A 12,863-nucleotide genomic window follows, 5' to 3' on the forward strand; every position below is an offset into this window, starting at 1 on the left:
TTTAATGGAAGACGTGTGTGGAGTCAGACCCTAAAGAATGGGTAAGATTGTATAAAAGTGGATGGAGAATATTTTAACAGGGAGCATGGTGTGAAGAAGTGGGAAAGCATACAGTTTGCTCAGAAAACAGTAATGTAGTTTCTTTGCAGTGTACAATCTGTGTGTGAGCAGTAGGGAAGTGCTTAGGAAATGTAGGTTGGTGTTTGGAGAGTCTTGCATTCCACACTGAGGAGTACTCGAACTTTAGAACCTGGGGGGTTGTTAAAACACAGCTTGCTGCCCCCTCCCCCTGAATTTCTGACTCAGTAGGTCTAGGATGGGTCCAACAACTTGTATTTATAAGAAGTTACCAGGTGACGCTGATGCTGGTCTGAGGACTATACTTTGAAAACCACTAATCTAGGTCACAGAGAATTTCAGATTCATGAAAGGTTTAAAAAAGTATTTTCACTTGTTTGATGCTAGTTTGGATGCATTACCTCACTCTGAGGTAGTCATAATTAACTAAATGTGATATCTCTTCTTTGTAATAAATTTGTTTTTTTAAAGAGCTAAGACCACTTTCTTAATAATGTGTAAAAGAATCGGGAGCCTTTCGAGTTTGGCCCACCACCTTTCTAACCTGGGTTCAGATGGGAATGCACAGCAGAAAGTAGGGACAGTCCTACGCCTGGCCTCCCCCAGCCCGTTTCAGGCCTGATTCAGAACTTTTCAGGGCAAAGGCCAAATCGAGGAGTGCAGAGTTGGTGTGGAGGAGGCTGAGATGGGACAGGGAGAAGGAGAGGTAACCACTGTTTAGCTCCTTTTGTATCTCCAGCTAGGTTTCCTATGTAGCTTTTCTTGATTAAAATTGAAATAATTTTAGGTGTTTTAGATATATGTGGAGATTTCTGATTTTCTGGTTTCATGTACAAGATAGGAGATATCTGCTTACAGTAAAAAGTAATTTTCTGTTTTCATACAATGTTAGATTATAATAGTGACTATTATAAATTCCACTCTTCTTTCTGTCTGAGAATAGTTAATAACTTGTGTGCTTCCAGATAAGGTGGGTCAGAATATAATGGACCAGAAATTGCATGCATGTCTGTGTTAACTGCTCAACTCTGCTTATTATCAAAAGTAAATGAGCAATATAAATGGTTACATTTTTGTAAAAGGAATTTTGAAATTTGTACAAATAATTTAAACGTATTTCTAGGGTTTTGTTTATTTTCAGATACTGTCGACAGAACAGAGATATAACAAGAAACTTAACTCTTTTAATATGAATGTGCAGGGTTTTCTGCTTTTACATTTTTATTTTGTGTGCATGCCTTCCTGCCTTATTCTTTATACTGGTGTTTTTGTCCCTTCAGCTTTCTCTTGGAGCATACAGCCCGATGTAATCCTTACAGCCTGGGTCAGTCAGAGCGAGTGTCAGCATCTCCATTTCCTTGAGATATTTAAAATACAAACAAGCAAATAATAGCTGCCTATAACCCACAACCAAGTTTTTGGCCTCAGATAATGATTCCAGGTAGAATAATTCTGGAAAATAACTCTTAAACTTCAATTTTCCTTAAAATCCCTTCTATTTGCTCAACTTGCATTGGATCAAAAATCTGGCTCCATTAGTTAATCATGACGTAGCCCAAGTTTTAGCCAATAGATTCATCCCTTTACTGATTCTGCTTTTAGATGTATTTTTTCTCTTCTACAATTTTATTTATATGGTCACTATTTCTACTTCTCAGTATACAATTTCTTCCAAAAACAGGACAAGGACAAATATCAGTTTGGTAAGACCAAGATCTTTTTCCGTGCTGGTCAAGTGGCCTATCTAGAGAAATTGAGGGCAGACAAGCTGAGGGCTGCCTGCATTCGGATCCAGAAGACAATCCGAGGGTGGCTGCTGCGGAAGAAGTACCTGCGCATGCGGAAGGCAGCCATCACTGTGCAGAGACACGTGCGAGGCTACCAGGCCCGATGGTAGGTCACCGGGCGACCTGGCTCCTAAGATTGCAGAGCTCATCTGATTCATTGCGCAAACCAGAACAGTTCTGAGTGGTCACCCTGTGTGAGAAGGCAACACCTCACCTCTTCTTAGATTCAAGGAATAACAAATTAACTCATAAGACAGTTAAATTGAATAAAATTTCACTCACCCTTATGAATTATTCAGAGTTGTCCTCAAAATAATTATAAATTACTGCGTGCTCATGTCCTCAGTATCTTATTTTTTATACTTTCATATGGGCCTGAAGAAATTATCTGTAAATTAAAACAGCCATGAATATGAGCTAGTTAATAATGGCTCCATTGAGAAGTTTTCAGGAGCAATAAACTGTGAAGGTCTTTCCAGAGTTTTACTTAAGTGTGATAGCATATTAGGATAATTTTAATTTAGAAATATCAGTAGAAATGAATTAATGATAAAGAATTTATGCCCAAACAGAAAGAGTTTGGAAAATATTAAACATCAGCAATGGGTAGATCTAAGAAAACTGGTGATGAGCAAGTATGGGATTCTGTGTATAGCTGTTCTGCAATGTAGGGGGACATAGCCTGGGGTAATGAATACTGTCCTAGAAAGAGTGAACCTTTATGAGCTCCCCTTTCTTTATTGTAAAATCAGGTAATGTGGGACATCCTCATCTGCAGGGTAGGGAAGGCTCAAATAAGACAATGAATGTGGAAATATTTGGGGGAACTGTAAATGGCTATATAAATATAAGAAATATGAATGTTGATTTAATATTGTATATTATTAGAATACTACAATGGAGGTACTACTTATGCTGAAGATACTGGTTCTTTGTCTCTACAAAATACATCCCTGCATTTTTCCTGTTACTAACAACTGCACTGCTTCTTTCTTTGGCCAGCTATGCTAAGTTCCTGCGCAGAACCAAGGCTGCAACCATCATTCAGAAGTACTGGCGCATGTATGTAGCCCACAGGAAGTACAAAATTAAACGAGCTGCCACTATCGTTCTTCAGTCTTATTTGCGAGGCTACTTGGCCAGAAATAGGTATCGCAAGGTGAGTCATTATTTTCAACTTTGTTTATTTATTCCATTAATGCTAATCAGATTTCACGTCCGTACAAAGTAACCACAGGGGCTCCTATGGACATAAAAGCCATATGGAGACAAACAACAACTGAAATATATTTTTAAATCTTAAGTGCATATATTTAATTAACAAGACAATGGAAAAAACTTTACCTACTTTTTTCCCCTTGTCTATGTAATGTGAAGAAAAGTTACTGAATTAGTTTCCTGTGGTTGCTATAATAAATTACCACCAACTTGGTGGCTTAGAACAATAGAAAGATATTCTCTCACAGTTCTGGAGGTCAGAAATCCAAAATCAGTATCACTGGGCCAAAATCAAGGTGTTGGCAGGTTGTACCCCCTCCAGAAGCTCTAGGGGAGAATCCATCCCTTGCCTCTTTCAGCTTCTGATGGCTACCAGTGTTTCTTGTGTTTGTGGCCACATCACTCCAGTTTCTGCCTTCATCTTCACATCATCATCTCCTCTGTGTTTCTAACTTGGCTTCTTTTGTCTGTCTCTTACGAAAATATTTGTGATGGATTTAGGACCCACCAGGATAATCCAGTGTAATCCCCTCATCTCAAAATTTTTAACTTAATCACATCTGCAAAGACCCTTTTCCCAAAGAAGATAACATTTACAGACTCCAGAGGTTAGGATTTGATATCTTCGGGGGCCTTTATTTAACTCACTATGGTGAGCTTTGAATAGGTAGAATATGTGACATATGGGTGGGAGACTGTTTAAAGAATGAAATAACCTTGGAATAATTTACTGTGGTGAAAAGGAGATAACACTAATGTGGTTAAACTTGTATTGACTGGAATATGATGCTCTGAACGTTTTTTGACAAGTAATCTTTGTATCTGGCAATAATCAACATGACTGTAGATATTGGATCACCAGATTAATGTTAATCGTCACCTCTGACAATATATGATCTAGTTGAAAGGTTTTTCTCTTTTCATTTTGGCAAGGTTTTGAGTCTGTCCTTCATGATATATTCCTAACAAGCCAGAAGTACCATCTGGATCTTAGAGCTCTGTGGGCGCCCCTGTTAGAAGGAGCATCCGTAGAGTGATTTGAGGGACATGTCTCTAATTGCAGGCAGTCTGTGAGGGTGACCTAGGCCCTATTCATGTATGTATTTTACTTTCTTATTTTGAAGTAATTTTAGACAACAAAGAAAAATGAAAAACTAATGAGGCTTGAATGAGTATATTTAATAGCTGTGTTTTGAAGAAAATTTGAAGATAGCTACTTCAGGTCTTTCTGCCCATGCTGGCTTTATGGTCTGGTGTTCTTTCTCTACAGGCATAAGTTTTCAGGGGAAGGAAAAGCCTTATTAAACGTGACCTTTTAGATACACCAAACTGCTTACACTTCCGTTTTCTTCACTGCTCTCAGGAACATCTGAATGGGGTTTTGAGGCTATTGGTTGGAGCAGTAGCTCAGCTCCAACTGTGACGGCACACTGGGAGTGGTAGATTAGAGGCTAGCTCATGTATAGGCCGGTAGCACCCCATTAGTGCTCCTTCTGGCTATGTTTCCTGTTTTTCCAGTCCAGGCTTCCCCTTCATGGGGCTTGGGAGTCTAAGGGAGAGTAGGCATTGTTTAATTTCTCTAATTCACTAATGGAAATGAGATTGAGAGTGGAAGATCTAATTATATACTGTTTCCATTTGACTGAAATTACAGAAATGAACCAATGTCTGAAGTTATATGGAGAGGAAGAAATGGAATAGTAAAATTGACATTAATAGCTTTGCCCCATTTGCTGCTTGAGTCTGAAAGTCTGAAAGCCTTCAGTTTGCCATTACTGAGTCTTATCCAGTTGGTCACTAGTCATCTGGATAAGACAAGGGGCTCCCTCAGAATCGTGATGTTCAGGGAGAGCTCAGGATGGACCTCACTGCAGCGTGATGCACAGTGACTGCACTTAGTGGGAAGCAAAGACTGCCTGAGTATTAGGTAAACAGCTGAAGGGGGCAGCCTTGACTTGGTAAAGGTGCTATTAAGATCTCCTGAACACCTGTGTTTATTTTGTACTTGATGGTTTAATACCTAACAACTTATTTCTTAAGTGTATCCTCTGGAATGGCACATTTTTCCCATTGTTTTCCTCAGGTCCTTAACCTAAAAATAGGAACTATTCTTTTAATGATTTTATTGAACTGCTATCTATTTGAATAGATGGTTTCAGAAATTTTTACATTTAAAAAGTTTCATAAGAGATACATTGTGTCCATTTATAATAATCTCTAAGTACTTAAGTGCATATATTTAAATATTTTTATCATACAAGAGTTGTTTTATAAAATCATAGACTTAGAAGGACCTTAGAAAGCTTTGATAGTTCAACCTTTATTAATTTCAAGAATTACTTCTCCATCATTCCTGGAAATTATTTAGACAATCTCTGCTTGATGGCCTTAATGATAAGAAATTCATCTTATAAGGCAATCTTTTTGTTATAAGTTGTTTATACGTTTAGGGGAATATCTTCTTATTTAGAAAGTATAACAAAATCAAAATTAAGATTTGTTTACTTCCCTTTATCTTTTATCTTTTCTTTTAAAGCTTTATGTTTACTACCTTTGACTCCCATAAGTGGATTCCTATTACATTTGAAACAACAATGGGAAATCCTCACTAGAATGGTATTCCTCAAATAGGGCAACCAACAGTGTCATTTTTTTGTTTCTGGAAAAAAATCAATAAATTAGTAACAAACTTTGTAGTACTCCAACTGCTGGCCTCTACAGCCAGCTTAGTGGCCATACCCCATGTCCTCAAGCATAGACCTAATGCACAGTGAGATGTATCAGCAGAAAGGGTGGTGGCTAAGTCTTTTATTTTAATAGCATGTAATTCACAAGGTGCCAAGTTCTGTTCATTTTATATAGGATCGCCTGTTGCTGACAGATATCATACACCAATAGGAAACCTATTGGGTTTTTTCCTTTCTTTTTAGAATTGTTTGTCTTTTAGTAATCTGGTGTCTTTTATGTAGACAGCGCTTCTGTGTGTATACTCTATGTTTCTCAAATCACCCTTTAAAGTCTACTTTTAAAATCACATTTAAAACAATACTGCGCTTCTGTATATTTGTGATATGTACAATCCACATAATACATTGTTACTTCAACTTTTGTGCCTTTCCCTTTAGGTAATGCATGACTTCTCAGCCTGACAGCCATAGGTGGATAGAGTTGTACCTTGAGTCTAGCCCAGGATCTGACGTTACTCGTACTTACCCTTCTCTGCAGATATTCCGTGAGCACAAAGCAGTCATCATTCAGAAGTGGGTCCGGGGCTGGCTGGCTCGCACCTGCTACAAGAGGAGCATGCATGCCATCATCTACCTTCAGTGCTGCTTCCGGCGGATGATGGCCAAGCGCGAGCTGAAGAAGCTCAAGATCGAGGCCCGCTCCGTGGAGCGCTATAAGAAACTCCACATCGGCATGGAGAACAAGATCATGCAGCTGCAGCGCAAAGTTGACGAGCAGGTGTGTTTCCAACAGGAGCCCTGCAAGGGAGCATGCCTGAAGAAGTCCACTGGGAGTGTGGGCAGCGTTGTCTCCCCTTGACTTTACCTTTTCAGTCTTAGCAGAAAAGTAAAATAATAATGACAGTAGTAAGTGTGGACATAGTGACGAGCTCATAGGTAAGATTATCATCGCAAGGACTAAGGCAGGAAATTATTTTTGAGAACACAGCCAGATTTACTAGTGCTCCTACCTTTACGACCAAGAGAGAATCGTGTACTTTATACTTGACAAAGTTCTTCATCATTACCATTCGTTTGCATGTAGTATAATGTTCCTTTCGCAGGTGAGTTTACAATGAGATGGCAAAAGAATCAGGAAGACGGCCACGCTTCTGAGGAATCTACAGCCTGTTTGCAGAGATAAAAGTTTGATTTCTTATAGATAGTTACTAAGTGCTATTTTAGCACATGCAAATGATATAAAGGTAATTAGTACTACATAAATACTCTGGAGGGCAAAAAACTACACAATGAAATGGAGTTCATCAGAAAGGTTTTCTGAGTGTGAGGAGAGTTTTGAGGTAGTAAACAGACTTGTAAGAAATTTGTGATTTTGAGGCCATTTTATTGTTCGTATGCATCACCTGGCTAGCACATGACTTAGTAGCACAGTGATTTGTTTTCAAAAGCAAGTGTACATTTTCCTATTTCTGGATTAAGAATCAGGAAATTAAGGATTTGCTCTCATAACTCGCCTTGCAGCTATGAGAAAAATCACATCTGTGTTGCTCATCACGTAAAACAGAAATAATGCTGTCTGGTCTCTTCTCTCTTTATATCACAGAGAGAGTAGTGATTCTGTTACTACAAGTGTTGCGGTTAGAATTTTGGTTAGATACTATAACATCATGATGAGATAGCATGACTATAATGAACCAGCCTGGTTTTCTCACTGAATACATTTGATGGTATGTATATTTGCTTATTGTTTGTATGTGTTTAAAGAACAAAGACTACAAGTGCCTCATGGAGAAATTGACCAGTCTGGAAGGAATTTACAACTCTGAGACTGAGAAACTACGAAGTGACTTAGAACGTCTTCAGCTAAGTGAGGAGGAGGCTAAGGTTGCCACTGGACGGGTCCTTAGTCTACAGGAAGAAGTTGCCAAGCTCCGGAAAGACCTGGAACAAACTCGATCAGAGAAAAAATCCATTGAGGAACGTGCAGATAGATACAAACAAGAAACTGAGCAGGTAGGAAGGAACTAATGTTCACAAAGGAAATGCGCTGTCATCTTGACCTGGCCTGTGGCTCAATGTTGGTTTCAATCAAAGCTGAAATACATATTTTATTGTTAGTGTTTCCCAAGCATTCCTTCCACATGATAAGTCAGTAGCTGTAGGACTTTTGGTAGAGCCTTATGACTTTAATGAGAACAGAGGAAAAGCAGTATTGTAAGAAGAGAATTAATGGCCATGCCCCTACTGTATATACACTCTCTTTCTTTAATTGCATCGGTCTGGATGGAGTGTAGATTCCTTTTTCTTGGGTTAACGTAAGAAGCAAATCAAACAATGAACTCTCAATTGCTGATACTAGGGAGTTTTAGGGAAACGAATTAAGACTATGTTAAGAAGTCCAAGACAGAAATCAAAATGTCTGCACACTGATTGTAGCCCAGAACTCCCATGCAGATATAACCAAAAAGGGAAAAAATCCTTACAGATTGATCATCAGTGTTTCTACACTACAAACTTGTATTAACTTATGTCAGAACTTTACTAAATACAGAAAACATTAAGGTTCTCAAGCAGGAATGAGAAGCATTGTTTAAACAAAATAAAAGTACCTCAACATAAGGCTTACTGGGGAAAAAAAGTAACTTTCAGAGATTCCACTGGTGTGACCATTTTTAAGTGAAAACAGAATTGACTATGTTGGTTGTAACTATGAGCAAGAATACCAATATCCCAATATGCTGTTTTTGTGCTGACTTCTGTACGTTAACCGCAGTGTATAGAGTAAAAAGCTCAGAAGGAGCTTAGATGTACTTCAGGTAAGAGAGTGTACTAATAAAATTGCAATCCTGTGGTATTCAGGTTCCCAATAAAGTAATCTCCTATATCTCTAGCAGATCTGGCCTCTGTATTATGGAAACAGCAGTGCCATTAATATAGGTTATGTGGCATGGCAAGTTTGTTCGGTCAGAATTCAGATATGCATTCAAAGAAATACTCCTGAGGTTTAAGATCTTCTTCTATCTTTTTTTTTTCTTTTTGTCATTTTTTGAGTCCACAGAAGCTTTCCAGATTTCTCTGAACCTAGAGTATTTAAGCTTGGTCAGAAAATTCTCTTTCTCACTTCAAAGTCAAGTGCATACTTTTCTGGTCTGATAGAATAGTACACACGAGCAGATACAGATTTCTCCTTTTTTATTATCTTCTGTTTTTCACAGGCTAGCTATAGGCACTATAATTCTTTTAGATGGAGTATAGTAATGGGAAGAATGAAAACATTTCACTGTGACAGCCACTTTATGATCAGGAAAGCTGCATTTCCGATCAGCCTGATCAAGGAGCCTAGAAGGTACACAGAACTATGGTTCTTAGCCAGAAGTGTGTATCAGAATCTGCTGGAGAGTTCTGCTGTTGTTTTTGTTTTAAATATGTCTTTATTGATTTCAGAGAGAGGAAGGGAGAGGGAGAGAGAGATAGAAACATCAATGATGAGAGTCATTGATCGGCTGCTTCCTGCATGCCCCCCACTGGGGATCGATCTCGCAACCTGGGCATGTGCCCTGACTGGGAATCCAACCTCAATCTCCTGGATCATAGGTCGATGCTTAACCGCCGAGCCACACTAGCCGTACTGTGGAGAGGCATTTTTCTTTAAAGATACCTGCCAAGCTCTGAGAGTGTGGGGTAGGCACGTGTATTTTATAAAAGCACACCCCTGACAAAGAGCAGCTTCTCTCAAGAGCCTAGGGAACTCTGGTCTTTCTGCTGAGGGCGGAGGGTAAAGCCATGTCAGCATGGAAGGAAGAGGCTGGACCCTCAGGAGGAACACCTGGGCTTACTGCTGTGGCAGTGTTGTCATCTACTTCCCCTTTCTCCAGGGGTACTCAGTCACAGCCCTGGCTCTCTATCTCTGAACTCTTAACAGTTCTCTTTATTATTAGCTATCACTTTAGAGTTCCTTGAACTTAGCTTAGAGAAGAAATTCAGGTTTCACTCATCACAAGTACACATTTTATTGCAGAGATGAACTGAGTAAATTATGGACTTTGCAAAGTTATTTTTGGTTTTGATTTTTGCTTCCTGGGAATCCTTATCCAGCTAGAAAGTTAAGTTAATGCTTTAAAAAAAATTTTTTTTTTAATTAAAATGTACATAACAGAAAATTTACCACATTAACTGTTTTTGGGTGTACAGTTCAGTGGCATTAAGTACATTCACTGTTGTAAGGTCAATGCTTAAACGTGGAATAAAATGACTAGTTTATAGTGTTGCAAAACTCTTAAAAGGGGATGAAAGGAAAAATTCTCTTTTTTAAGACAGCAGGGACCTTCAGAAAATCTTCAGTGAATTTCCAGAACCAAAATGCTCTTCATATCTTTCTTAACCTCCTCAATCTCTCTTCTTCAATCATGGGTACACATAGCTTTGTACTAGGCTGTTGAGGTGAAAAAGCATTATCATTGTTTTAAGAGCAAATGCTTATGAGATGCCAGGCAATCACTAAATGCTCAAGGTATAAAGTGAAACAACAGCAGCAGTCATGTTTGTCCCCCAGGAATTTCTAGTCTGTTAGGGAAATAAAAGTAAATCATTTATAAGGGTTATAAAGAGGCATATACAGGGTCCTGTAGTAGCCCAGAGATGAGACATCTATTTGGAGGTAGTTTCCAGGAAGGTTTTCTGGAGGAGGTAATGCTTGAACCAAATTTGAAAGATGACTAGACATAACTAGGCAAAGAAATGAGGCCTCAGAGGATGTGGAAGTAAGGAGTGACGTCTGTGAGGTCTTTATACTTAGCATCTGGTTTGCTCTGTCTGTTGAAGCCACCTCAATTTGTTTCATTTTATAGGTGGTATCAACTCTGAAGGAAGAAAATACTTTGCTGAAGCAGGAAAAAGAGGCCCTCAATCACCTTATCGTGGAACAGGCTAAGGAGATTACAGGTAAGGCTCACGTTGGCAAACTAATGCATGCCAGCCAACCTCCCAAAGTTTTACAGGATACAACTTTTTTTAAATCCTCACCCGAGGACATGTTCAGAGAGAGGAAGTGAGAGAGAGAAAAAATGAGAATGAGAGAGAGAAACATCAATAGGTTGCCTTCCATATGTGTCTAGACCAGGGATCAAACCTGCAAGCCAAGTATGTGTCCTGACTGGGAATTGAACAGTAACCTTTTGGTGCACAGAATGATGCTCCAACCAACTGAACCACTCCAGCCAGGCTATAAGATACAACTTTGCTTAAAGTTTAAATATTTTTCAAAGTTGAGGTTCTCATCTGTAAATTTATAATATTTTGGTTGAATCAGTTGGTGAACTTAAAAAGCTGGTCTTTCTATGTACAAATGTGAACTCACGTTCAGTCAATATCATGTTAGCAATATTGATTGTTCTTCATGTATAGTTTATCAGTTATGGCTTAAAGAAATCCTATTGATTTAGGAAGAATTCTTGAGCTAATATGTATGTGTGTGTATGTGTCTGTGTGTATTATTTTTATTTATTTACTTTTTGCTAAGCTAATGGATATGATTCTCCCAAGAGCAATCACTGTTTGTCACCAAACAAGCAAACTAACAAACAAAAAAGCCCACTGATTTTTTGAATAGAGGACTAACTAGATGTAAATATTTATTTTGTTCTTTGTGAGAATGATAATAATTTATAAGAAATCCATATATTCATAAACATAGGATAAGAAGATACAGATCTAAACTGTAGTCGTTGGTGGTGGAAATGGAAAGGAAGAGACAGATTGGAATGAGGATATACAATATGAAAAGAATCAACAATGTTATTTTTGATAATGTATTCAAAAAAGGAATAAAAACATTCTAAAGTTTTGATACGAGATTTCAAAACAATAGTGGTGTATTATTAGTAATGAGGAAATTGAGTAAGAAAAGTATCTGTTTATGAGGAAAATTAATGAGATCAGTTGTTATTGAGTGTTAAATTTTGGTTGTCAGCTAGGGCCTCCAGATAGATGATCTGAAGCCAAATTGAGATGACAGATTAAAAAAAAAAAAGAAATGAGCCTTAAGGTTCCCCAAAGCTATGATGATGAGAACCCTCTTCCCCCTTCCCCACACTGCCCCCTTCCTCCCAAGGGAATAACATAAAGGAAAGAGGAAAATCTGGAATTAAGCCTTATAGGATGATCATATGTAAGGGGTAAGGTGAAAAAAATTAAAAATACCAGAAAAAAAATTAAGAAGTGAAGGAGAAACCAAAACAGTCCCTGAAGACATGGAAATAAGGTTGCTAGGATGCAGAATGTGATGGAAGGATCCAGAATGATGAGGATACTTCTAGGAAAATATAAAATGTACTTGAAACTGAATGATAACAAAGAAATGACAGTAGATTTGCCTAGGGAAAATTTTTTGGTAGCTTTGGGCAGCTTCTGCAAACCGGTGGGAATAAAAGGCAATTTATAGAATGTTACAGAGAGAAAAAATTCTTTCATTCATTCATTTCCGAAGTATTAAAACCTTATATAGGGAAACACTGTGATGGGCACCAGGGAAACAGTTGAGACAAGACTCTTGCAGCCCTTGCCCTCATGGAGCTGACAGAGAAAGAAATGGTGAAGCAGTAGAAGTAGGCAGGGCAGATTCAGATTCAGCCACAAACTGTAAGGGTAAAGTGGGCCAGGGTGGGAGGAAGCTTAATGTGACTGGCTGGCTCATTGAGTTAAAACATTCAGCCGGGATTTGAGGCTTTTTTTTTGTTTTATATGCAGTCAAGGGTTAATCTCCAATCTCCAGATTCTGTTCTAGCCAAATGCAAGCCCCTGGCAACTGGAGTGCGTAAATGGAGAGGTGAGGGTTCCTTCCCCAGCAGCACACAGGAGAAGTGACACAGATGGCAGCCTTGGGAAGCTTACCTGGTTAGAAATGGGGACATAATAGGACAGCGGGGGAGTTCAGAGTGCTGGAGAGTTGTTAGAGAGACCCTGGAGACTGAGAGGAGCAGAGAGATGGAAGAGTAGGATAGCTAGGTCCACTGAGAAGCCACCATTCCCTCAGAGACTTGAGGAGCATCTGACTTCTTGAAAGAGTACACTAATTTGGACAAAGCAATTTATGAAT

General features: G+C 38.7%; 1 protein-coding gene across 3 annotated transcripts in view; it reads left to right on the forward strand.

Annotated features, from left to right (window-relative positions):
• MYO5A (myosin VA) overlaps positions 1 to 12,863 on the forward strand; it is a 168,517-nt gene that overhangs the window by 109,384 nt on the left and 46,270 nt on the right. For all 3 annotated transcript variants that reach the window (XM_087821400.1, XM_087821398.1, XM_087821399.1), the window contains exons 19-23: positions 1,760 to 1,971; positions 2,868 to 3,024; positions 6,309 to 6,548; positions 7,535 to 7,783; positions 10,618 to 10,711. In XM_087821400.1, coding sequence (XP_087677526.1) covers positions 1,760 to 1,971; positions 2,868 to 3,024; positions 6,309 to 6,548; positions 7,535 to 7,783; positions 10,618 to 10,711 — 952 coding nt within the window. The remainder of the gene's footprint in view (positions 1 to 1,759; positions 1,972 to 2,867; positions 3,025 to 6,308; positions 6,549 to 7,534; positions 7,784 to 10,617; positions 10,712 to 12,863) is intronic.

This window comes from Miniopterus natalensis, chromosome 1 (assembly GCF_054644295.1).
Source record: "Miniopterus natalensis isolate mMinNat1 chromosome 1, mMinNat1.hap1, whole genome shotgun sequence".
In the NCBI taxonomy this organism is placed as follows: domain Eukaryota; kingdom Metazoa; phylum Chordata; class Mammalia; order Chiroptera; family Miniopteridae; genus Miniopterus; species Miniopterus natalensis.